The following is a 27,973-nucleotide window of genomic DNA, read 5'->3' as shown; positions in this document are numbered from 1 at the left end:
ATCTTACTAACTTCATAGCTAAAGTTAAATGTGCAGTATAAAGACCAAACCACTCATACAAGACAAGTGCTGTGTAAAAGTAGATATGATTTATGAATAGCACTCCAGGTTTTCTTATATATTGGCACCTATATTTTTATTTTATTTTTTTGTGGAACTTCAATATCAGTTGGCTTTTTTCAAGTTCTGAGTTTAAAAACAGAAATAATTGGAGTTAGTGGTGAGGAATATGTAGGGAATCTTTGATTTATTTTTGGTTTGAATACTTACACAGTAATATGTACACAAATCTCAATACGTGTATGAACTTACTGTTTGTAATGGTAATGTGCTGTTAGAGAAACAAAGAGATGTCAAAACTGAGGTTCCTGGAAATAAAAATACATCTGCAGTCCATAACTCTTTCAGTGTTTGAGTTCCTACTGATGTATTCAGTGCAGATGTTTATTTTTATTTAGGTATCTGTTGATGCTCTGTATGCTCTGAGTATATTGCTCTTTTCAGTATCTGTGGCAAAGCTTGCTCTGTAACTTCAGTATGAGATGAACAGATGCTTGATGAACCAGGGATGCTGGCGGGCACTGCCAGGGCAGAGTCATGCTGAGCTGAGATTTCCTAGAAGTACCAACCTCTCCTCTCATTAGTCAGATCTCTGATCCCAAATCAGTGAGTGCTATTTGGAAGTTTTATCCACTCTATCTAGATAAGCTATCTAGATAAGGAGATTAGTGCACTGGCATCCCTCTGCCTGCATGGTTCAGCCATTAACAGTCCAGTAATTTGTTAATTCAGTCATGTCTGTGATCTCTTCATCTCTAAGGCAGATTCGATTCCTTGCCTGCCCACCAGGTCTCATGGACACAGACAGAAGCTTACCTTGCTTTCTGGAACGTGCTGCTTTCTTCCCAAGATGGCCTTCTCAATGACGTTTTTAATGACTTTTTGCCCAGGGCTCACTTCTGAAATACAATTTTGCAGCTCCCTCTCATTAAGGCATACAGAGAACTTCGTTACAAGACAACGAATATTTAAGAGTGGCCTCTTCAGATATCACTCTGACTCTGTTTTGTTATGTGTTGGCACTGTAATTAGACAAAAAAAACAAGTGTTCTTTTTGTTTTACTTTACACTTTTCCAGATCATAAGCACGCCTCCCCAATGGAAATATTCACTCTGAAGCCTGCTTTTTGATGTTTTGCTGCTTACATGCTTTTAGGTTGCTCTTTTCATCACCAATTACATCATATGTGGATTATGCCCATTTATGTATATTCTGAGAAAGCTGGATTTTTATTAACTTCAGCAGTCCAGCTACTAGGCATGGTGATCCTTCTGACCTTTAGCTTTTAATGCCCTGACGTTCCATTCCCTTTTGCAGACGTTGCTGACAAATGTCAGCCTGCTGTAATGTAGCGATTTAGAGAACTGTTTACTGTGGTTTTCCTCCCGCCAAGATTTAAGGATCTTCTCTATAAATAACTATGTTGGTCATAGCTTTCTGCATGCTAATGGGATTCCCTGAACTGGGTTTTATCGTCATTAGGTCTCTTCACTGAAAGTTGGGTCTGAACACCAATTTTTTTGGAGAAATTCTGAGTTTGATGTTGAAGCATATTGTTTTACCACAGAAATTGTAATTCTGAGTAACGTAGCAAGTCCAGAAGCTTTCAAAAATAAGAGCATCATTTTTTTTCCTGTTTTCTCCTAGTCTTGCTTGCGTGAAACTTGCTCTGCTGCCTTCCATTTGTTAGCATACTTCAGTTTCATCTCCGGGTAAAATAATTGTGTTGACCTGTCATGGTGAGGGACAAACTGCTCTTTTGAACCTTAGGAGATTATAAGTCTTCCTACTTCTCCTGCTTCACCTTTCACAAAGATAATGCATTTCATAAAACTAACACCAAACTGGAAGATTTATCAGGTTTTATTCGAGTTTTTGACTAATGTTTTGAGTGGCTGATGATCGCTACTTCAGATGTCTGTGTGATAGAGACTGATGTGGGAAAGTGTGAGCTGCGGCCCACCAAATGTAAAAGCTTCTGCTTTCAGTGAATGTTCTCAAATTAAGAGGTTTGGGGGCTATTGCATTTGCATTTTCCTTGTATCATTATGCAAAAGTGTCTTCAGATGCTGTCAGATATACATCCTAGCTGTTGTGCATCATCCCTGAGATTTTAGGAAAGCCATAACCACATCTGATAGGCTGATGGGGTACTTCCCACAGGTTTATTAAGAGGTGACATTCTTCCTTGTGTCACTGTTCATATACAAATACTAAAAGTGAGTCTCTCATATTCAATGTGTTTGTACCCCCTTGCCACAGACTGATTTCAAGAGCTAGCCTTGTTTCTCTTGTTGGAAAAGTAAATCACAGAATCACCCGGGTTGGAAGGGACCTCAAGGATCATGTAGTTCCAACCCCCTGCCTAGCAGGGCCACCAAACATACACATTTAGATCAGGTTGCCCAGGACCCCGTCCAACCTGGCCTTAAACACATCCAAGGACGGGGCATCCACAACCTCCCTGGGCAGCCCGTTCCAGGGCCTAACCACTCTCCTTGTATAGAACTTCCCCCTAACATCCAACCTAAATCTTCCCTCCTTCAACTTGGATCCATTTCTCCTAGTCCTGCTGTTGTCAGCCCTTTTGAAGAGTTTACTCCCCTCGTGGGTGTAGGTTCCCTTCAGGTATTGGTAGGCTGCAATGAGGTCACCCTGCAGCCTTCTCTTCTCCAGGCTGAACAAGCCCAACTCCCTCAGCCTGTCCTCATAGGGGAGGTGCTCCAGCCCCCTGAATGAGGGGTAGATTAGTGATTTGTCATTGTTGAAAGGCATAACTTCCTGATAGCTGCTGGATGCAGTACAGGAGAGACTGCAGGCAACTCAGATGAGGGCCTTCATTTTGCTTTCCCTTGGGCAGCTGCTTGATTTACAGCAATTGGAGTTCTCTTTGGGCAATACTTTTGGAAATGAAGACAAAGTAATTGTGTTACTTGCAGTACCTCCCTAAAAGTAGTGATTTCTTCAAGAAACCGACTCATGCTTGCATGCAAAGTAGACATGGGGTTTTACATACACGGCCAAAAGGTAAAAGCTTGTCTGCTGTAAGAGAAAAATATGAGTACAAAGAGGGAATTTGCACCGTGTGGGACTGTTTTCAATAGCTAGTTACAAAGTGCTCAACAGATTGAGGACCATGAGTATAAATCATCATGTAAATCTTACCATGGATTGCTGGTGTTTTTTTTTTTTTTTTTTTTTTTTTTGTGTGTGTGTGTGTGTCCTTGGGAATAAAGCTGGTGGCATCAGATGAAAAGATTAATTTATTGTTCAGTCAGAGTCAGTAACGTGATCTTTACAAAAGTTTTTGTTGTTAGAGTGCTCCATTAAAGTGGACCAAAGGCAGCTGAGCTGAACTTCAGCAGTGACCTTGATCAAAGAGTCAGGCTTTTCAAGAAGCCTTTCTTATTCTGTTTTGAATATACTGTGGGTCACTGCAGCTATAAACCAAGAATGAGTCAAAACAAAATTCTGTAACTGGCCTGTCTGTAATGCTGAACTTCTGACTTTCTTGTAGTTGCATCTTGGGGGGAAAGATAGCTTCACCGCTAATAAAGACTTTCATATGTATAACCAACTACTGACAAATGCATAAACTTTGAGGAGATGGATTAGATTGAAAAACTAGAATTGAAAAACCTGACTTACAGCCTTTCTTTCACCCATGTGAGAAATCTCAGATGTGAAGAGATAATAGACTGAAGCTTGCAACCAGGAAATTTTATGAGCCTATCCCTGCTTGCCTTTCTAAGTGAATGTGCATAGCTGTCATCCAGTCAATGAGGAGTGTGGTTTTGAAAAATAGATAATACCATGCAATGCTTTTCCTGTCATTAACATGAAATAAAAACATGAATTTATAAACAGTGCTTCACCAAAAAGATGGTACATACACTGCAACATCCACAAAAACAAGCTTATAGAGAAGAAACTCAAACTTTTCCCATTTTTTATGACCAAACATCATATAAGTTATTTTCCTTTGTTCAGAGAATATAAGCATAAGGTATTTAAGTCTCTCATTTGCCCTTCTTGTGGCATTTCAGCTTAACGACGGTGGAAAAGCAGCCCGAGCACACGTGGGGATCGGTGACGTGGTTCTCACCATTGATGGGATAAGTACAGACGGGATGACTCATCTAGAAGCACAAAACAAGATCAAGGCATGTACAGGCAATCTGAATATGACTTTGCAAAGGTAAGGAAGCTTTTTCTTTTCTTTCTTTTTTTTTTTTTTTAAAGGAGAATTAATCATTATCATAGCAGATGTTTGGAGGCTAAAACCATGTAAGTAGTTTGGCAAAGTGCTTGGAGTTAAGTGGCCTTCATTTGAAGATACACTACTGTAACTTGAAATGTCTTGATTTATAGCATTTCAGAAAACACATTAGTTGGTAATTACTTGAGTAGCAGAGATCTTTGCCAACCTCATGTCACCTCTTCCACATTGTATGATGTCTAGCTGCTCTTTGAACTTCAGTTTTGTTAACAGTTTTCAATTAAAAATAAACCTGACCAGCCTTTTTTCTCTCTCTTCTAGTTGACTGAGGGTACTTTTTGTGTCAGGTCCTATGTTATTTTTGTTCCTACACTTCCACTTACTCCATTACATATTGCTGGAATTTCAAAAAATAAGCTGAATGGCACTGTGGAAGCAGTCAGTAGCAGCTAATGTGGCATACCGGGCCTTTCAGAGGCCAGCAATACTTTTGGTTGAAGTATGTTGTGATGAAAGTTTCTTGAAAAAAATTGCAATGAGATTGCATTACTTCAAATGATGATTATTTGCTAGCACTTGTTTAAAACAACTTTTTTTTTTTTATGAAGTATTTTGGAACCTACTACTAGGGGGAATCTTAGGAGGCATAACAACACTATTAGTAGAAGATCTGAACCTGTTTTTGGTTAATAAGTTGATGCTGCGAGTAAATCATTAGAAAATGTGCAGAGTTAAGGTATAAAAAGCAGTGAAATAGAGCAAGGTAAAATACCCACTGTTCCACAAAGCTGAACTGTGCATTGGATGTTGGTTGGGGAAGGGTGTTCGGTTTTAGTACAGATAAAAGTGAAGTACAACACTGTCCAGTTCCTGGAATTCTGCTGATTTGATAAATAGTTGACTTTGGCACGTGGCTATTGAGTACCTGCAGCAAAATCTCTCTGCTGCTGAATGATGTATTTTTTTTTTTTTTTTTTTTTTTTTCAGTCAGCCCTTGAGTTACGCAGATGAAAATACTGCAGCTTGGTATCAGAGGTGGTTCCCAAAGTGGCAGTGCAGTTGTACAAAATTGCAGCTTCCCTTTGTGAACTGCATTTACCACTATAGATTGGTTGGGCCAATCTGCTTGTTCCTAAAACTTCTTGAATTTCAGCATATTGCTCTTAGGGCATGGGGCTATGTTCTGGGAGAGGTTGGAAAAGTGGAGTGGAATGCTCACATGCTCGTTGTTGGAACTGAAGCAGGAAGAGCCAAAATAACCGCCATTGTACCCTGCTGATTGCTGCTGTGCCCTCCTTCAGCAATGCAGTTCTTCAGTGAGTGTTGGTTGAGCCCCGTGTCAATATTGTTTTAGAAACTAAATATTGTTTAGAAACTAAATATTGTTTAGAAACCTCATCAGTTTCTGCTACCTTTCTGAACAAGTTATCCTTCCTTTCAATAAGAAAAGGAACATCCCTGTCGGAGAGTACAAAAATAAAATAGTAAAAAAAAAAGGACATGGCTGTAGTCTGAGAAATGTCATGCTCTCCAGGGTGGTGGTGGTGGTACACAACATTACAAGACATGTAGTTGAATTTGTGTGTGAATGCTCTCTTTTCTGAGAGGGTACAGTTTCAGCCCTGCTTGCTGATTCTTTTTTTGTCTGTTGTCCTGCTATGCTTTGGTCTTTAGCTGTTCTTAATGAGCAATTCCTTTTGCTCAGCCTCTGAAGAAAGGATTATCTTACAGTGTGGTTCATGCCTGGGGCATTTTCTCCAGTGAAACTTGTAAAGTTGGCATTAAGAGTTTCTTGATGAAACAACCCACCAGTGGAATCATACACATTAGTGTGTCATTATTTTTTGGGTTTTTAAAAAGGCAAGCAGGTCATTTGGAAATGCCTCACTTTCCAGGAGTCCACTGAGTCACAACTGCAGGAAACCATGAGTGAGGTTTGACCCACTTTTGCCTGTCATTTTAAATCGATTGGTGAGGTTAATATCAGATATCAGAAAGAAACAGCAGGTGTGTCCCATTCAGGCAGTAACTTGCCTGGTTGGGCACAGAGATGACTGCTGTGATTTAAAAATTGAATTAATCATGAGTTAACCCAGTCGTCTCCTGTTCTCACCCTTCCTACCTTGCTCAGGAACTGACTCATGGGTTTGTCTGCTACCTCACAGCTGAAGGCTGAGTTGGGATCAGACAATCAGAGATCAAAGAAATAGCCTCAGCCCCAGTATCTGGGAGTGGGACGGATGTCCGGTCTTGAGGTGGTGCTTCTCTGCAGTCCCATGGGCTCAGCTGTTTCTAATTTTGCTTGGATCTCATGAAACCAAAGCCATGGGCAGTGCGCTCCCAGCTCTCCTGTCTGTGAGGGATTTGCTTTGTTGGTTTGTTTATTCTTTTTAGTCTGGAAAAAAGCGCTTTGCAAAGTTGGATAGACTCACGCTAGCTGCAGATGCTGCTTGCCCATGGGAAGAATGGCTTGTGGCTATAAATGGGGTGGTGAGCTAAGATTTTAATACTGAGGGATTTCCATAATTACATTCTTCTGTTCCTACCTCTTCTCTCAAAACTATATAGAGTATTCTGAGACATTACTCCTCCTCTCCGAGATTAAAGAGAAGCTGTGAATGTGAAACAGCATTGGTCTTTAAATTATTTGTCAATACCACTGATAAGAAAAGACAACTTCTTAAAAAATAAATTTAAAAAAAAAAAAAACACTTGAATTTTTATATACTTCTGCTAATTGATAGCTACAGTGTGAGAATGCTGAAGTTAGTCCTAAAAGCACATATAAACGTCTAGATAATGCCCCAGTTTTTTGCCATTTTAAAGGAAAACAGTGATCAGTGAGGGCCAGGAAAACTGAGTGTTACAGCTTGAGCTAATGGCTTTTGCAGTGTCCATGTTTGGTGAAGATAGTATAGGAACCTGAATATATTTCCACTTGGTGCTTTTTTTTTTTTTGTGGTAATACTTAATAACCTTTGTGATAAATGGTAGGAAGTACCATACTTTCATCTATGGATGCCTGCTTTACCCTTCATTGGTTATAATTTGATGCAGTTTTATGTGATTTCAAATATGTGGAAGTAAACATGCTTATGGAGACTTGAGTGAGAAGTAAAAATAGAGGCAAGATGGGAAAAAATTACTGGGTACACTACCAGCCTCACAATGGAGATTTCTATGCAACTCGTTCATGAGAGACTAAATAAAATGAACAGAGCAATTGCTATTTGCAAGTAAAACTTACATAGCTGTAGCTTTTATTTCTGCATATACATATCTACATAAATACACAACAAAGACAAGAGAGAAGTCTTTATGATCAACTTCCTTATCATAGATATTTTAATTTGGTACAACTCCCGTCAGGTTTTTATTTGACTTTCCCTATTTTTAGTGCAAAATGGAAAAAATGAAGAGAAGGAAATTTAGGTGCAAGAAGTAACTTGCCTGGAAGGCATATTTAAAGCCGTGCCTTCTGAAACTTTACATCTTAAAGGGGCATGTTCATGGAGGCAGTTGTGCATGTATCTTGATTGAAAAACCAAATTAGCTGTTTTGTAACCGAATGTCAGTGCAATACTTAAAGAGGGAGAATAAAAGCTTCCTTTCTTCATGTGTAAGGCTACATTACATGCTGTTTTTTATATATTCACTCGTTTGTTACTGAAGGAATTGGTATTATAGCTGTCATAATTAAAAGTCCACTTTGTTTGGAGATTGCTTAAATACAAATAGATAAAACTTTGGTTGCCTGCTGTACACAGCTGGAGATTCTCAACGTTTCTATTGCTGGGAAGTGTGTTCAGGTAATGTCTTTAAAACTGATTAGCTCTGGACACAGGTTTTGTTGGTTAGCATGAAAGTTATAATTTCATTTCACAATTTTTAAAATACAATTTGTAGATGTTCTGTTCATTTTTTCCTCTTACATATGGCTAAAAAATTCTCCTTTTATAACATATGATTTTACCTTCTATTTAATGTTTTCTTTCTTCATATATATATATTTTTAAGAAACATTAAATGTGTTTAATAGTTAAGAATTATTTCGTTATGATATTTATCCCTTCCTCCCAGAGACCTTGCTCTTTTGCACCCCAGTATTTTATTTTTCTGTTAAAGTCCTTTTGTGGTTCCCATGAGGACAGATGGAAACCAGATGCTTGCTTTTTGAATATCAACTTTAGTAACTTAGCATGGGCTTCCATAAATAAACTTGTAAGTTACTGAACAGCTAAGAGCCACCACCAATTTTAAATATTGTTTTTGGGGACTATTTCTCCAGACTCATGCCTTAGTTATTTTTTGGAATTGAGAAAGCTGAAGATCATGTATTTCTACTGTTACGTGACACCATGATTCCCATGAAACTTCTGGAAAAAGTGGCAACGAGCAGTGCATGGATTAAGAAGAAACAGTAGAGAAAATCCTGGAAGGCACTGGTGGTTTTTTTACTTTTAAAATGTGGAATTTATTTACCTTTCTAATTCATAAAACAGATCTTCATAGTGAGAAAACGGTGCTACTTCTGAAGGAGTTTTTTTCATCTCTCTCTGAGAGCAGGAACAGAAAGCTATGGAGCCGATTCACTTGGGAAGAACCCTTGAGGATGTTTGTTATTTACTTTTCTATCACCTTACAGCAGTGCTTCAGAAATCTTTTGGGTGCTGTGTGTCAACACAGAGTGGTTTCTCTAATGCTGCTTCCATTTCTGCAGTGGTTGAGTTCATGGATTTTTACAAACGAAAGTGGGGTATTGCAATGCAGCCAATGAATTTCAGAGATGCCTATGGGATTTTTGGTTTTGTTTTTCTGAATTTTTAGGACCACAGGGCTACCCAGAAGTTTCAGGTGAGGCTAGAGCCAGCTGGGCAATTTGATATCCATAGAAGCAAGACAAATTTGGAGGCAAAATTCAGATGAGTCTTAAGACTGAGTTCTGCAGTTAATAAACCAAATGTCTACACCAGTGACACTTATTTTATCTGCTTTCCTGAGTATGATATCTTTATTAGCAGATCTTTACAGCATTCTTCCTCATCTCAGATTTTCCTTCAGGAAATATGAAGTCTAGACTTCCAGCTTAAGAACAGCTGAAATTCTCATGATTCGAGGTGGGATAATAAGGAAAAATATTTTGGATCATTTGATTTGTGTTTTGTAAGATGATTTTTCAAATTATCCATTTCAGAAAGGGCTGTCTGCAGTAAGATTAGCTCAGTATGCATTTTAATCACCATTTTCATTGTTCCCAGTATTATATTTAGTAGAAAATAACAAGATGTTTTTATCATTTATTGTATAAAGAACCCTGATCTGCTGGGGCACGGGAGGAAGAGCTTTTTGCTGTGAGGCATATGTTTTCTGACAAACTGTGTGGATAAAGTGTATGATCTTGCTTCTGTTTTGAATTTGGGAAGTGAGATTATAAGAGATTTTTTTCTTGCTTTGCTCCTTAGGTATAGACTGTCTGTAAACAATTTTGACTCAAAAAAAAAAAAATGTCAGAGGTGCTGGAAATAGTGCTGTGGATCCCAAGGTCTGCCCTGAGTCATCAGTACAGAAATCGTAATTCCTAAATGTTAAAAGTTCATATAGCCTCCAGAGAGAAGGGAGTGAAAACAGTATAACTGTTAAATAAAATGTCAGAAGTAGTGATATAATAAAAATAATAATTTAAGAAGGGAACCACTAGAAGAATTACAAGTGTAGAAAGGATTTCAGACTATTAATAATACAAGTTTCACTTTAGGTGATAGTTAAGGCTTGTACTTCATGGTTTATGAGTCATGGATTGCTTGGGGTGGATATTTTGTTTCCACAAACCATATAAGGATAAACTTTTAAGAAAGCTATGGCAAGAATGCATTAGGAAGTCTTATTTTTCTCCTACTTTGGTTTACTAGTCATCATTGTTTCCCTTACATAGGCATTTTTGTTTTAGTTTTTTTCTTCAGTGATTTGCTTTTCTAGCATATAAAAGATGGCTTTGTTTCCCTTGCTAGTTGAATGTAGGCATTAAATTGGTTTAAAGGATCACAACTTGAGTTTGAAGAATCTCAAACTGAGTCACATTTTTCTAAGTATCATAATTTTTTTATTTTTTTATTTTTGCTGGAGTTCTTTTCTCTGTAACATAAATACTTGTATAACTCTTCTTTCAAGGATGTCTGCACTGAATGTCTGCATGATCAGGCAAGAAAAGCAGTAATGCAAGGCAAAATAAAACACAGCAGTCACCAAACAGTTCAACCCAATATACTATAAGAACTATTTTATTCTGTATTTTCATAAATCTGGAAGCTTTGAAGAGGGAGAAGAGTGCCGACAGTACTGTAGTGGAGTTAGTCTGTTAGACCTTTGGATTTGCTTCATGACGTTGTACTGCTCAGCAGGACTGAGGAGAAATGCCAGTGCCAAGCTGGGATCCACCTGACCTCCTGCACCAGTGAAGGTAATTGGTATGAGGAAAAGGTAATTCAAGGCTGTGTGCTTCCTGGCAGGAAAGTCACCTAGTGTTTTGGTCAGCCTGCCCTTTGGGTTTGGCAGTAGCTTGACCTGCAGGAGAAACATAGCATATTGCAGTGCAAGCAACTGAGTGACCCTTGTGCCTCATTTTGAAATTAAGCAGCACTGGGCAGGCAGCTGTCCACTGAATTCGAAGTTAATGGAGATGCTCTGGTTCCTCCTTCACACGCAGATGTGCTCTTGTGTTCTTGGTGTTTGCACTTTTTTCTTTTTAACTGGAGCCAGGTTAGAAAGTTTTTGCTCCTCATGTAGCAGCTGAACAGGTTTTGCTGGCTAAGCCATGCCTTTGGGAAGTCTGGCTGCAAACTAAATAAATGCAAGGGGTACAGCTCTTGCTTCCAGCTGGAATTCAAAACCTTTTGTTGTGCACAGCATTTTGCTGCATGTCAACTAGCAATTAGATGAACCACAAAATATGCGGCAGATAAACAAACTAAACAGACTAAAGACTTGCCTTGAAGTTCAAAAGGAGTTGCTGGGGTGAAAATGTAAGGTTTCAGGGTAAAAATAGAGTTCAGTGATCCATTTTATTTTTGTTGGGGTCATACCTATGCATCTGCCAGGTGGGTGGGAGTGAGGGCTGGCAAAATAGAGGCCTTCCACATATTTTCTGCCACAGAGCCTTGCTGGGGATCTGTAGAGCTGCAAGGATGAAAATATGTAAATGTATTTTGGTAATAAAGGATCATAAACCCCATAGTAAATATATAGAGGACAATGCCAGGTACTATGGGTAGGTCATAATTTACCGAGCACCTTAAATGTTTCTGTCAACAGTACTCTAGCTGAAATATGATGATTGATTTACATCTCTGAAGACAGAAACAAACAGTGATAATTTAATCAAATATATTTTACCCAAAGCAATGTAATTAGTTTGAAATACCTGAAAATTAGAGCAACTCTCTTGATGCCAGTGTGTGCACTCTTGCAGAATGTGAAGAAGCAGAGTTGACCGATTATCTCTGTGGGCAGCAGGGAATTCTCTAATGTATTCCACATGGTCAAACTTCTGTTTTAACGTGTACAGCAAGAACTAATGTTTGCAAGCTGAAATTTAATACTCAAAATGTGTCTAGGAAGGTTGCAGTGGTAACTACTGTTACTAGGAATCTGACTACTGCCTAATAGAAATCTCCAGATTGCAAATTCCTTGGGACAGTTTTGCTTGACTGTTAAATTGATTCATATTCCCAGTGCTGAAAAGCCTTCTCATTGCTATGGAAGCGTGGAACCAGATCTTGCAATTTATGTTTGAACGTCCTCAGTTTGAAGATGTTCAGATCAATTTCATGCAGTGCAACTTCACTTTGAAGTGTTTGATAGCTTGGATGCTTCTAATTGGTAAACTGAATGGCTTTCCAAGCATTAAATATATGTATTTTGGGAAAAATGCAGATACCAAGTCATAGAATACTTCTGATTTTTGTTTGCAAATATACAATAGCATGTAGCTTCCAAGTTTGGTCCTGCTTTTTGGTTTATATGCAGAGAAGATTCACAGCTGTGTTTCGGGGTGATGTGTGTTTCTTTCCTCTTAAAATTAATCCTTGGTGTAAGATGTATGTGGGGTTTGTTTGTTTATTAATGAGTGATAGGTCATTTAAAAAGTTATATTGTTTAGGATATTTTTTTTTCATTTGAAGCAATAGTCATAGAGTGTTACGGTCCAAGAGGCCACTGAAAGAATTCTGATTTTCATTTCTGTGTCTTGTAATAAACTTCCACAGCTTGCGCAGCGATAGTGACATATGCTGCATAAGCACTGCAACATTTTTGTTTCTTTAGGAATACTATCTGTTGTGCAAAGCACCTAATTACAACTTCACAACTAGTTACAACTTTTTTTGAGAATGTTAGTGTTTGCAATATATTTTCTGCAAGCAATCTTGATATTTCAGGTATTATTCTATTTGTCAGAGCTGATTTAGTTTTTAAATGTGTAATTTCTAGTGCCGTTTCTGGATTTCTTGCTGATTTCATGCTTCATGCGTGAATTTGCTTCAGCATTTTATCTCCTAAAACTGGAAGTTTCCTCTTTTTCTTGCACAGGTAACATATATTTACTGTTCACACTGTAAAATCTGACCTTGCTTGAAAACTATTGAGGCTCCAAGGATTTCAGTGGAAAATACTACATAAGTTACCATGATGACCATTCAATTAAGGATGATCATTGCCAATCATTTTTGCTTAATTGAAGTGCTTGTTCTTCCTCTCGTTGTCAAAAACTCCCAAGGGAAATACTGACTATTACATGTCTTCTTACAATTCAGTAATGACATAATTCTACTTTGAATTGCTAAATAGTATTTGGTGCCCATATTTCACTTCCCAAAGAGAAGTTTCCTATGAGAGAGTAAGATGAGGAGAAAGCTGTGCTCTTGGAAGCTCGGTTACAGAGATTAATTGCCCTGTAAAATGTCCTAATGAGTTGCATCTGTTAAGGCTGCTGTTACCTCAGTATTAGAAGTAAAATTGAGCTTTGCTTGTGGCTTGAATGACATAGCCATACATACACTGATTTTACATCCCCCACTAGCTCACATTTTCCAATAGGACATGTTTTGGCCTGACACTGTTGAGTAGATTTATTTTGGTGGACATGTTCTGGTCTGAAGCTTGAACAATAATAGAATGGAAAAATGGCAGAGACAGTTTCCTCTGAAAGGGGAGCATATTGGATCTGTGAACCTGTTAGTCTGGTGGCCAGACTCGTCCTAGCTGGTACCCGATGATTCAGTGGAAAAGGGAGGTGAAAGTAAATCATGCTGAGAACTGCTCTGTGTAACTCCTGTGAGGTGAAAATCTAGCTGCTTGCGCAAGAGATTGGGGATTGTCATACATGCTTGTAGCTAACAATTAAATGGGGGTCCTATGTATGTTGGTTCCTATATCTATCAATGTGACAGTCACCTTAGACAGGCTGACAGCATCAAACTGTTTCTTCTGTGTGAAAATGGGAAGTATGTGCTCACTTTTTTTTTTTTTTTTTTTTTTCTTTTTTCTCTGTGCATGGTGCATCTTTGCTTTCACTTAGCACATGGTGCATTATCACTTACATAGAAACAGCAACCCCCTGTTTTTTAGTTTTTCAGATAAGTTCAACTGAGCTTGAAGTGAACAACTTGTTTGGTGTGTGCTTTATAAAATATTGGCACTGAAGTCTGAGCTTTTTACCAGCACTCTTATGTAAACTGAGTATACTTTGTCATTAAAACGCAATTTGCAAATGATTTCAATCTGTCACATTTGAATTCACAACAGATTTATATGCTTTCATATTTTGGATCTTAAATGTTCATCTTAATGCCTTGCAACTAACTTCTAAGCTTATAATGGCAGCTAAGTATTTTTCTCCTATTATTTTGGCAAGCTTTCATATCCTAACTTAGTTAATTTTTACCAGCGTACTGTTAAATTACCGTTGGGTTGGGAAAACAAAAAATGCTTGAGCAGCTAGTGTTGTGTAAATATATCTGAGCAGAAAACCCTCCAAAATAAAAATTAATGGTTTAGAAACCTAGAGATGGTCAGAGATTTCAGAGAGAATTTGTCAGCAGGTGAGAGCCTCCCAGCCAATGTTTGTTGTTAAACTCTGGATAATTAAGTTGGCAATTAAATGGGTTACCTGAAAGACAGTTGTTTTGAGGGACTTTCTTCTTCTGACTCATCTGTTACCTGTACTTAAGCTATGACCACTGCTATACTAGGAACATTTCAGCAGAAAGGAAAGAATTGTGGCAGCTGTGTGAGCTTCAGAAAAGGGAACTTTAAACACTCTTGGTGGAAAAACAGTCCAAACCAGAGTAGTTAGTTTATTGTTCGCGCTGTGTCACTTATAACTACTAAAATTTGATGTGAAAAACAGAACGTAGATTACATTCTTGAAATGTATTACAGAGTTCAGAAAGCCAAAGTTAATGAACACAGTGACTTCAGAGATAACTAATGCTTCTCAATTACAAACAGATTATTTTTCCTTCACATACAAAGCCAAGTCCATGTGAGCAGGCTGTTTCAGTGGCACATGGAGCCACTAAATACATGTACTGTGCTAAGTGTAACATAACAGTTTTTTAAGAACAAAAACAGGTAATCTTTCCATTCCAAGCCTTTCAATTAGTGAAATTCATAAATGTGCCTGCTGTTGATACTGATCTTAAAGTCCTTTGGCCAAAAGTGTTGCCAGCTATCTCCTTTCCATGTTTTGGATGAAAGGTAAGAGCTCAGAAAGTTGTTTTTCATTAAGATTTGTTAATCCATGAAGTATCACCCCATTAAGGTGACAGTGAAATGAACACCAAGAGAAGCGTAATTTTTGTCATACCTTCTCCTGGTATAAAAAATGAGCAATGTGTATAATGTAGCCATACACAAAGAGAGTATGTCTGTAGTATTTTTGTACCAATTACTCTTCTTGAAGAGATTGAAGGGAGCAGAAAGAGATTTTTTTAGAGCAGAAACAAACAAAAAAATAGATTGTTATGCAACCACACAAGTGAGAGGAGGTGGAATGTCAGTGCTAAAACCAATATTATATCAACTCGATGCTTTTGCTGGTTGTTTTAAAAAAAAAAAAAAAAAAAAAAAAAAAAAAGAACTTGGAGAAATCGGAAATGCATTTAATGTGCTCTTAAGTGGGTACTAATCTGGTGGATTTATCTCAGTAGGGAAGATGGCTTCCTATCTTAGATAAGTTTATTTTCAAACTTTAAATAACAAAAGTGCTTTGAAATAAAATACAGTTACATTTTAAATTTCTCTTGAGATGGAAAAAAGCTCTTTGTTTAATGAAGAGGACTTCATCTGATGTTAAAGATAATAAAGCCCGAGGCACATAGCAGGCTTCCTGGAGTAACATAATACCTTGCAGGGCTGGACCCAAACTGTTTCTGCCATAAACCAATATTCGGCAGACTCAGGCCATCTTTGATCAAGACATGAGTAAAGGAAGCTGTGACAATTTTGTTTGTTGTTTTTTTTCCTTGTCTTTTTGAAACAGAGGTGGAGAAGGTTTTAGTTTTCTGTGAGGCTCTGTCTGAAGATATAATTTCAAAGATTTTTATTTTAAACCTATACCTTTAATTTTGATCATGAATATTTTTCTTGACTTAGTTGTGTTTTTTTCCTCTCCCCCCCACTACTTTACCATTAGTGAAAGTCTGCTTATTAGAAGGAGATACTATAAATAGCTGCTCGTTGCGTGTGAGGCTTAAAGGAAGTATGGGGGTGAGCTGCAGCAATTGCAAACATTGTGTATTTACTCTTCCCTGCCCTGTTCATGAGGTAATTCACCCAAATGATTCTGTTCTTAAAAAATGCCAAGAATTCGTCTGATTCTTCCTATGACACACCAAGTTGCTGCTTTTTGCTGTTGTTTTTTTTCTTAAATACCACAGAAGACTTTGATCATGAGTCACTAAATCATTGTTGCTTCTTTGAATTTTTCAGTTTTTTTTTTTTTTTTTTGGAAATCTGTATGCCTGCCTATCTATGGTTGGTTTTGTTTTGTTTGTTTATTATTGCCTTTCTTGAAGGGGATCCATCAGACTTGACTGCTACCCATTTAGGTAAAATGTGGAACAGAAGATACAGTATATGCTATTAGTGGTCCAATACTATCCCCTGCTATATGTTACTGTGGTTTGCTAATGACCGCACAAGGAAGCAAGAGGGGGCAGTGGGAAAGGCTCCGTGGCCCAAGTTTGTGGTATGTATGGTACGCCCTCACTCCATCATCTACAGTGTTGGATGTGGAAGTGTTTCATTGTGGGATTAAGGGAACCCAAGCACTTGCAATAATTTCAAATTTGGCCAGTTCTAGAGATGCAGAAAACCTAGAGATGCAGAAAACCTTTATGAAGGGTTTTAGTCCTGAGGACCAGCCCTAGTGGGAGCTCTCCAAAGGTTATTGTACATGTGGCTTATCACGTTTTCTCTTGGAGATAACAGTAGACCCAAGAAAAGCATTTTGGTGGCTCACCTCAGTATCTTTTACTAAAAAAAGAGCATTCATGTGTAATAATTTGCAGAAGCAAAGTAGCATGAAACTACTTTTAAAGAACGTTTCTTGTAATCTGATCCAGTGCTTTCAGAACTCCTGTGCTTCAAGTAAAGAATTTAAATGTTTCCTTAACACCATTCTCATTAGATTTTCTTGCTAGTGCTGTTGGAAAAGGATGTAGGATTATCTGTATAAATGGTCTCCAGTGTGATTTGCCATTCACTGCTATGGATGAAACTCTTCTTTCCACTCCTAATTTGACCTGTGCAACCTATCCAGTACCTTTTTGAATGTCAGAGACTTGTCAGCATGCATGTTATGGTATCATTAATTTATTTTAAGCTTCATTCTTAGCTATAGAGTGAAAAATTTAAGGAAACAATGTGAAGTTGGCCACAGTTTATCTTCAAGTCTTAAAATAACACAGATACCTCAGAGAGTGGCATGATCTTTAATGACATTTTAATTCTGTTGGCACGCTTCAAAATAGCCAGCTGGGACATAACGGATAGACTTCAGTTTTGAAGCCTTGCAGTTACCATCTGAATGCCAAACTTTTGAGGAGCAAAATACTGCGTTTATATATAGATGAAACAAGCTGTAATCAGACTGGCTTCACCACATATGCCAGTAATTGGTAACAGCTGCATTAGAACAATGCAGCTGTTAAAACTGCTCCACGCCCCTGAATACATTTATTTGTTTGGTCCAAAGATCACTCATGGGTGTATTGGTATGCTTTTCTTCAGGATATGGAGAATTACTTGGGATGCATTCATTTGAGTAAATCAGTCCTTGGTTATGTTTTAAGGGAGTGTGTGTTCGGCATAAGCAGACTCACAGAGGTTGAAAAAGTAATCCAAAGTCCTTTTCCTATAGCAAATAAATAGTATCTTCCCCTGGAGATCTTAGGCATTTGGAAATAAGCGTCGCTGTAGTGAAGTTATCCAGTGGTTATGTGTATGTTGTCCAGTATGCTGCTGCAAAACGTCCTCCCAGGTGTTAGCCATATCTACAAAAAAACACAGTACACCTAAAGATATATGCACTCTTCTATTTCACCTTGATCAATTTTGTTTGCATGATGTGCCTGGCCGCTTGTTACTCAGAAGCCCAAAAAGTGTCAGGCCAAACCTTGAGCTAATTTGCATGGGAGTAGGTGAAAATATTGGAAGACAAGATGCTCAGATCTGTCAAGATAAGCTGTCTCTGTCTATGTGTACCCTTTTCTGTGGAATTGATAATTTGAGCTCTACAAAGTATTTATTAGAAAGATGCAGTTATGGAAGAATTGTTGGGTTTGTTTTGGTTTTGCAAATTGCCCCTCCCTTGTTTTTATGCCAAACATGAATACTGGGTTAGAGCAATTCTGATCTCTGTGGAAAGAGTCACCATATTCAATTAAGTGAAAAAGCAAAACCCTTAAAGCTGTACATACCAGCAACTTTACCAGCAACCAGACTGAATTTTGTGTGGTGCGAGGCTATGAAGCACTCAAAGATCTCTTCATAGTAATTGAATCTGAAGTTGAGGGGAGATGGCTCTTACATATATTACTGCCTGCACAAAAATTTGCCTTGATTGTGTTTTTCTCTGCCATGTTTTCTACTGGAGTTGTTCTTGGAGGAAAGCTTTAATAGCCTTGGGTCAACTGCAATAAGTTGTTTGTTTTTTTTTTTCCCCACAGTAAGAAGGCCAGTAGCAAAACTATCAATGCCTTTAACCAGGAGACGTAGGGAAAGGCCGCAGCTCTGAGAAATTTCACTTTGGAAGTTGTATGTGCTCCATGTGAGCATAGAAGTGTACATCTCATTTTGTCTTCATAACTGATTTGCAAACAACCTGATTACATGCATCTCAAGACTAACGTGAATGTACTACCTGTACTGCTTTGGGACACTGAGCAATAGTTCATAGAATCATAGAATCACCAAGGTTGGAAAAGACCTAAAAGATCACCCAGTCCAACCGTTCACTTATTCCCAATAGCTCCCATTAAACCATGTCCCTCAACACAACATCCAGTCTTTCCTTGAACACCCCCAGGGTCGGTGATTCCACCACCTCCCTGGGCAGTCCATTCCAGTGCCTGACCACCCTTTCTGAAAAGTAATACTTCCTCATCCTCCCTAATAATTCCACGTGTTAATAACAACCCATCAGAAAGTCAAGGAAGCAATAGCTTTATGCAAATGTTAGGCAAAGCTTTCTTGCTGCTGCTTTTTATTCTCCAGTGCTGGTATTAGTCAAACGCCCATTGAATTCAATAGCTTAATGAGACTGCCAGAAAGACAGCAGGTTTAAATAATGGCTGCTTGTCCCAATTCCAAAAGTTTTCTGATCAAAAAGTTTCGAAGCACTGTTGGTTTCCTTCCCAGAACCTGAAGTAGCCTGGGGATTTGGGAGTCATTTGGCAGCCATGCGTGAACAGTGGTGCTTCCTGTGTTCCTGGCCAAGGCTAGAGAAATGGAAAAGCTTACATTTTGGAAAATGGAAACATTTCTTAAAATGCGATCCTTCTCACCTGTGAGTTTGAATAGTATGTGAGTACATTTGGGAGTGGAACTTTTGTCATTTTTTTTCTGAGAAAATGTGAAGATTTTCATACTTCATACAATATCTTGATTGTGTGATATACTTAATGGCTTTTTTTTCCACTTTTTTTTGAAAATCAACTTCATCTTGTTCCTGTTATCTGAATATTAAGAGTGGGAGAAAAATAATTTCCTTGTGTTCTCTCTGAGTACAGGCACCTTGTCTGACCCAAAGACACCCCAATTTAACCTACCTTGATCTGCTCATCACTTTTTTCTTTGGTAAACATGAATTAGCTCATTGTTTAGGTGCCACAAGTGATGTTACTTGTTTTCTATTTACACTTTTTTTCCTCAAATAAAGCACTTGCCCAACAGCTGTTATTTGCCTCTGAAAAGCACATCTCTCTTACCTGCAAGGTTTATGATGCCAACTTGCAGACATTCTTTAATTATAAAAGGCTATGTGATGATCTGTCAAGGGACAGTTGTCTCTAAATGGATTAAAAGAAGATTTCATGGTTTAAAAATGGCCTCTGTCCTTTATATGCTGAAAATAGTCCAAGTTGGTTGAGAGAGATAGTGCTAAAATAAGATATAGCAAGTAAATGCTTTGTTTTTTAATTTCAGATAGTAGTTTGCATCTCTTTGAATGCAGGAAGTAAAAGCTAGGGGGAAAAAAAAAAAACCAGACAGAATATGTGAACTGATTGGTGGTGGTAGATAAACTGTTCCTGCATCTGCCCACAGGAAAAAATGAGACACTGTTTAAATAAAACCAGTCCTGTGCCATGCAAGATCATCTCTCAGCTGTTGAGAATCAAAATTGCAGTGCACTGACTCATCAATAGGTCTTTCTACTTCATTCTGGTAGACAATGTAATGAGAACAAATTGAAGATTGTATGGTTTTTTGAAAGATGGTGGTAGTATCTTTAAAGTATAACAGCTTAAGACAGATAGGATTTGTGATAATGCTGGGAAAAGCTGTCAGATTTTCAGGTATATGTATTCTTCTAGGGGTCTGAAATGGAGATAAGTTTTACTAGAGAGGCATCACTTGCACTCTTTAACAGAAAGATAAGTGGTAGCTACTGTCAAGCTACAAGCTTTCAATAGGGAGGAAAGGTAGTTGCAGTGATGCAGAACTGTAGGACATAAAGAAATGAAGGTTTCTTTCTCCAGATCAATTTTTAGTTCATTTGCTTTAGTTTGTTATTCACCTGCAAGGGGGGCAAAATAAAATAAAATACAAATATTTTTTTCCAGTTCAGACAGACTCCTCATAAAGCTTTTTTTTCCCCCTTTTTCTTTTAAACTAGTGCCTTTGAAAAATTCCAGGCTATTGTAAGTAGTAAGCCATGTCTGTGGCACAGAACCACAAAACCCCATGAGGTAATAAAAACATTTATCGTGCCTGTCACAAGTTACTTACTTCTGTCTTGCCTAAGAACAGAATTAATGGTTTCAGCATGGTGAAAAGATTTCTGCAAGTTTTGTTACTGTCAGTATTTGCATCAGTGATTAGTTGCTCACAAAACAGTTAATTGCCTCATGTGTTGCATGAGTGCTTTGAATGGTATCCCCTAAGTATTTTGAGCAGTAAAAGCTGTTTTTCTAAAGCTAGGCTGTGAGAAGGGAAAACTCTTTACTGAGTCTGAGTCAGCTGGCATTGTTCATTTTTCTTTTCTTTCCTGGTTGCTGCAAATAACCAGAAGAGTTACAACCATGTGCTTTTATGCACCTTTACTTAAACATTGGGAGAGTTTCCATTATAATTAGTTCCTTGTTGTGTTGACTACAGGAGTTAAAGAGCAGTAGTCTTCCCAAATATTTGATCTTTTTTGCTTAGCTTTTACTGTAGACGATTTCTAGCTGCAGACCTTGCTCTGGCTGATTCTCTTTGGCTTCCCTTGGAGATAGGTGTGGTTAGATCTACGGGCCAAGGCTGAGCTGAGGCCTTCCATACCCTAAAATGTAGATATGATACTTAGAGGTTTTCTTATAAGACTTCTTTTACATTAAAGCTTTTAGTAATTTAAAGCAATTAAAAAAAAAAAAAAAAGCTGGTTAGTCAGAATGGAACACAACTTTTCTCAAAATGATAAACCTCCATAACTGGTGACGTTAAATATATTTAACATATGAACAATACATGGAAGTGATAAAAGTCAAGAAAAACAAAGACAGAAGGTAGGTGCAAGGTGGAGAAGTCAGCTACTGACAACTGCATGCTTATTAAACTCATCCTGCAATGAATCTACAGAGTGTCTGTAGGGCTTCAGCTCTGCTTTTTCTGCAGCTGATACCTCCCACTCACCCCAGGTGTGTGGTGCAGAGGGACAGGAGAGAGGAAGCTGGGTGGTGCTCCTTTTAGGGACAGCCTGGATGTCTTGTACATCTTTATTGGTAATTTCTGCTGTATCTGTCTTTTCTGGACTAGTCCCAGGCTCAGTAGCATTCTGCCAACCATACAATTGCAGAAGGCTCTTTGTATATCCACATGGTTGAGATGATCTGCAGTTCCAAACACCACACTATCACTGATGGTAAAATAGAGATTTTAGTGCAGAGCTAAACTGACTCAAATTCAGAAGCTGTAGCATTCCAGTATGATGACTGAGTCAACAAGAAACAGGAGGCATGAGTGTAGACTGAAGACATCTGGGAGACATTGCTGGGGACTGTGTGAGTGATGCTGCTTCCTGCTCTGGTGACACAGTGGAGGACATGGCTCCTCTTTGTTACAGCTGCCTGACATCTCAGACACCGAGCTTTCATCCTATTAAGTGTGCTTCCATAACGTTTCACTCCAAGTTTGTCACAAACCTAATGGGTGACCTGCTTTTTAGAGAGGAATTTAGTTTCTGTAGGATAGAAGATGTAGTAGACTAATGGCTCTCTAAGTTGCCAGATTCTTCAGTTGAGAGATAAAACTTGAAATAAATGTTCCTTCCCAAACATACACTTATTAAGAAAAAAGATTTAAAAACAACAACAACAACATAATAATGTTATATTGAGGATTGAATAGCTGTTTGTCATGAATTTTCTAATTTAAAAAAAAAAATGCCCTTATACTTTCAAGTTTATTTAAACTGCATTTTGTACAAAGGAGGTAATTCAAACATTAGTCACCATATCATGGAAGGCACTAGAAAAAAAATACTAGGTTGTAGTGTCAAATCTCCTAAATTACAACCTGGATTTGATGACAGACTGAAGTCAACATGAAGTCAAGCAGCTTTGGAGGAAGAAGATGATCTGTGAGTTGTCTGGATCTATGCTTTTCATTAAGCTGGCTATTTTTGAAATGTAGCTTGCTGTGTTAGAGTTAAGATCTATGAAGTTCTTCTTAAGAAAACTGGAAGTTGAGGTATAGCTGCTTGCAGGCTTTTTGTTCCATCTTGATACTTGCGCTGAACTGTCATGCGGATAACATTACTTGACCAGGCAGCTTTAGAAACGCTAAATAAGATACAAATAGTAAATAGTTACAACAGGATGTAATGGATAGAAATAATCACTGTTGCTGAAGGGAATGCATGGGCAAGTCTAATAGATAAGATATTATTTTTCCGTTGTTTGTGAGTAGCAAAGCTGTGGCGAGGAGAGTTTCTTGCCACCTGAAGTAGATGTCAGAACTTGGACACCCTGAGTTGTATGCAGATGTAACACAAAGGCCGTAGTTGGTAGCAGGGGAACTTTTCCTGTCTCAGTTCTGGTCATGGAATCATAAGTAGGTATGGACAAATATACTCCTCCTGGTCCATTCCTGATCATATGCATGGTACCTGCAGGTTTTTAAACTTCTACTTCTAAAAAGTACTTGTGAATCTCTGTCAGTCAGAAGGTAAGTGAAATGTATTTCACAGCATTTCTTCCTTAGCTTTTAGTTTGGTTTTGGCTTTGTCTTAATAAAATAAAATATTATCTGAGTGCACTTAAATTTTCTTTACAAATGTATTCGGTAGGGCTGCCACAGACCACAGGAATGAGACTATGAGCAGTGGTTGCCTTTGGGAGGTCTTGAAAACAACTAATCCTTTGTGGGCTGGAATACCGAAGCAAAGGGCAATTTCTTCCTCTCCTAAAATGTCAGCACTGTTTATTTTAACACGTAATAATGAAATCCCAAACCTTATTTAAATTTCAAGGATCTACATTTGGCTTGGCCAACTATCAAATGAGCAGTAAAACAAGGACATAATTTTTCTTTCTTTTACCTGACTTCATTTTATCTTCATCTGAAGTGCTGGGAGGGCTCACAGTGTGTGGATATAAAGGTATTACATAGTATATGCCAGATGCAAAATGCTGACATGCACATTATATTAAATCTCCCCCTTTAAACTTAATGAAAACAGAATATGTGTTGAATGACTTATAAGCTAATGTTCCTAGGCTACGTGTAAGAAAGCACTGTTTCAGAGATGACAAATATTATCTTGACGTACTAACCTATGAAGGAATAAATGCCAATCTTCTAGGAGTATTCCATTGGATATAGCTCAGCAAAGATGGGATGCCTTAAGCTCTAAATGACAACTCTTTCAAAGTTGGGTTTAAAGATGCTAGTTGTTTATAAACAAGTAAATAAAATCACCCATCTGGCTGAACAGCTCTTTTCTGGCATTTCAGATGCAAACTGAGTATCCACAGAAACTTCATTAGAAGCACACTGGAGTTTGTGTTTTAACATTTAAGTTTGAAAGATCCTGGAAGCAAGATTTACTGACTGATTTTATAGGGCAAGAGAAGAAATATGCATTTTTAATGTAATAATTAGCTTGTAATGTAAGAATGTGACATTAGCACTAAGACTTACTATATATGGTATCTGAATTGCCACTATATTTGTAAAAAGCAGATGGGCATCCAATCTTCATCCTTTCATATTTGTTATGATTTCACCTGTTGAGCTAAGTGAAAACTAGCATACTGAACTAGAACAAAAAGAATGACTTAGGGGAGAGAGAAAGTGATATAGCCATTACAGCAGCCTGTTAGTGTACTGCCAGGCATGATGGCCAAAGTATAGGTTTGAAAACATTGCAGTGTTTCTTTAAAAGGAGTAAAAAATGTCATCTCCCTTTTACAGTGATGTAGTGCTTTCCAGTTCTCATCTAGCTCTGCTTAATGATAATTTTTCTGCCTCTTCTTCTTCATGTATGGGGATGTGCACAGGACTGCTGTTGCTGGGCTGCAAATATTTGTCCCAGCAATGTCTCTGAAATGCCAGCATGCCAACTTGTGCCACCTGGCACAGTGTGTGCAATCCTACAAGTTGTGGGAAGTGCAGTTGCATGTTATTTTCCTTCCTGGCAGATGACTGAAATTATTTACATAAGGCAACCATTTCTGATATATTCTGCATATACTGCAACAAGAAGCAAGCTTGAAAATGCTCTTCTGTTCTTGCAATGCAGAGGTGGTAGAAATTGAATTGTCTGCAATAGGGAAAGGGCTTTGCACTAAGGGAAAAATATATTTGGATTATTCTTTTTTTTCTTTCTTTAAATTATATCTGCATTTGTTTTTATTCAGATAACCCCTAGTAAAAGTCATAATTCAGTATTTACAATGCTAAGTATTTTCTGCTTGTCGTTTTCTTGTTTTCATGCAGGCCAGCTAATTTATGAAAAGCAAATGCATTTAGCTTTCTGCCCTGTCAACTGATATCTAGAAATATATGAGTCAAAAACATTAGCAAAACAGAACTGCGGACTACAATGGCAAAACCATTAAAAGCTGAGGTTTTCAGCAAGAATATCTGAGCATTGACTTTTCAGGGATGTTGTATCTGCTGCCAGAATCTGTCCTGACTGTACAGCTAGGGAACAGGAGTTCTTTTCTCAAAATGAGAGGGGAAAAAAAGTCTATCTTCCTTCCTCCTATTACAATTTTTCACTTCAGACCAACAAATCCAATTTTGCAGAAATTGACTTCACTTTACTAATTAAAATTTTGCAACCTCTCACTGCTGTATCTGAGACTAAAATTCATAAGCAATCTTTTAAATTCCAGAGTTAAAAAAAAAAAAAAAAAAAAAAGCCAAAAAAACAGTACCTGTATGAATGCTGCTGTTGTGTACAGTTACCTCCTTGAGGTTTACCTTAAAGGAGTGATGGGACCTTAATGGAATTGAGGAGAAATACTCTGAAAGGTATCTTTTGGTTTACCAGATTTACCAGCTGGGTGTTGGGGCCTCTGAAAAATTTTGTTTTGCCTTAAATTTAATTCCTTAACACTCATCAGTGAGATTATGGTGTTTATATTGATGACTGATTTTTAGAGATGTTATACCAAGGTGTACAGCTCAAAGCATTACTTGGGGGTTTCCAAGTATTAGTAATTTTGAAAGGATTTGGTTGTATTATGTCTTCTCAATGGGTGAAATACTTGGAAGAGTGAATTAATAAAAGGAGAATTTAAAGAATGAATGTTTTTTGCTGGGTACGCTACTTACAGTGATGAGCAAACTAATTCATTTTCCTAATAAGGCTGTGCTGGAAGTTGAATGTTGGAATTACATTAAATGTCACGAAAGTATTCATTGGAGAGAAAAAGTTTGTAGGATGTTGGGAAAGTAAATTTGTACATGTTTTTCTGGTTGAAATGAACTGTTTATGCAGACTAAGTATAGACCTTTTATTGAAAGAACAAACAACTTTGATGGAGAAGTGCAAAAATATTGTGCACTTTCATTTTCAGCGTCCCAGCTGTCACTAACTGATGAATGTTGCCTGTATTTCCATTGTCTAAAATAATTTATAAGAAGCTTAACAATGCAGTCTGGAACTCAATCCAGCAACCATTAGGGAAGGTCTTTTGTGGTTTTTGTGCACTGTTTATAATAAGCATTTATTGCTGAGCTTTTGTGTCTGTTTTGTTTGTACATAACCAGAATTTTACATAAACTAATATACTGAATTGCCATCTTTAAATCGTTCAGAAAATACCCTGCTGTTCTACTTTTCTAATGAGTATTAACATACAAGAATGTCATCTTATTCTGGAAGCCTGCATCATCAGGTATTAATACACTCTGTTTAATTAAACTAGCATGAAATTGCTAGGTGAAAAGCTAGGTTTTAACAGCTAACAAAATGATCAAGAATGTGCAGTTAAAATGTTTCATTTTACTCTGCAGATTTCTTAATATCTGTCTTTATTTCCAAGGACAGCAATCAAGATGTAATCCTTGAAGCAGTTAGTTTCTTAAATGTATTGGACATGTTTTGCTCTTCAGTTTGAACTGTGCATTTCCTCTTGTACGGTCTTGTCTAACCACTGTACATTTTTCACATTCAGATCCTGGTGGCACAGTTTGCTGGATGAGCATTTTCTTTATGCTGTACTGGATAAATAAAAGATTTTAGTCTGACAGTGGTCTGAATTTGACATGGCCAAGTGTTTGAAGTATGTCTGGGACACAGACTTATGTCCTTGTTTCAAGTATGTTTGGGGGAATTAAAGTTGTTGTGCTGTCTGCTGTCTGATTCCAGTAATAAAAGAACACTGGGAACAGTGTAGTTATCAAAACTTTTTTTGAATGCATTTTTTTCTTCTTGGTGGATGAATTTTGAAGAGTAGAAGCAGGGATTGAAATTTTGCTAAATGCTATGATGAATTCAAAGCAAACTCGTCTGCAAACTGGAATTTATTTATTTTTAAAACAACCAAGAAAAAGATGCATTTCACTTATAGATCGGAACTGCAGGATTGAGCATAAGCAAGGAGAAACTTTTCTTCTCAGCTCTGAAATAAGGAGTTGATCTGAGTAGTGAATATCTCACTACTCCTAAGCGTTAGGCTAGTTTAATCCATATTTTAAAAGTTCCAAGTTTATTAACAAATGCATAGCTAAAACATAGAACAAGATGCATATTTCCTGCTAACTCTAGTCTTTAAAAAGAAAAGGCTTCCATATGTGTTGTTACATTTAGGTTGCTTTTGTTGCTGCAAATTGACAACTCTGCAATTAAGAGTGATTAATGATGCACCCTGGTGCTTTGGAGGGCTGGAGGCCAGAATTCTCATAGGCTGGAAACTCTGTGGGAAACAGGAGAACAGAGCTCTTCTTCAGAGTGGGGAAATCCCTCTCTCTGAGAATTATTGTTGATGTGGGCATGATGTGTGTCAGCTGTGATGCACAAATGATGAAGGCAAAGTGCAGAAGATGATGATCTTGCACTCTGTAGTTGTGCTTTGTTTTTTCCTGCTTGTTATTGTTTTATCACTTTTTCAGCTTGTTTGCCAATGTAGCATGTGAATTATATGCATCTCCCTTTTCTATAAGTGAGTTCCTGAACCTGAATGGCTGAAAGGCTGTTGTTGAAATTGGATGAGCACTGAGGACTAGATGGCTTAAAGGGAAGGAGTAAACATTTTAAACAATTAAAAAAGAAAAAAGATATTTGTTAAGAGTTGAGAAGACTTCAGTTAAGCAGACTGGGTATGCCTACTTCAAATCTGTCTCATACAATAGAGGTGTTTAATGAAAATGTATTATCTGCTGATCTCAAAATAAACAAGCCTTTTTTTTTTTTTTTTTTTTTCCTCAGAAGCAAAGTATCTTTCAGAAATGTTAATCCAGCTTCAGTTCTGTGAGCACCTGCT

At 37.7% G+C, this 27,973-nt stretch overlaps 1 protein-coding gene across 7 annotated transcripts in view; it reads left to right on the top strand.

Annotated features, from left to right (window-relative positions):
- Positions 1 to 27,973, top strand: part of PDLIM5 (PDZ and LIM domain 5) — a 116,904-nt gene that overhangs the window by 32,848 nt on the left and 56,083 nt on the right. For all 7 annotated transcript variants that reach the window (XM_042811637.1, XM_042811634.1, XM_042811636.1 and 4 more), the window contains exon 3: positions 4,108 to 4,259. In XM_042811637.1, the coding sequence (XP_042667571.1) occupies positions 4,108 to 4,259 (152 nt within the window). The remainder of the gene's footprint in view (positions 1 to 4,107; positions 4,260 to 27,973) is intronic.

Source organism: Centrocercus urophasianus, unplaced genomic scaffold (genome assembly GCF_019232065.1).
Source record: "Centrocercus urophasianus isolate 14NV4802_14NV808 unplaced genomic scaffold, USGS_Curo_1.0 seq_13, whole genome shotgun sequence".
Taxonomy (NCBI): domain Eukaryota; kingdom Metazoa; phylum Chordata; class Aves; order Galliformes; family Phasianidae; genus Centrocercus; species Centrocercus urophasianus.
The sequence above is the reverse complement of the archived record's forward strand: the minus strand, read 5'-3'. Positions and strand labels throughout refer to the sequence as shown.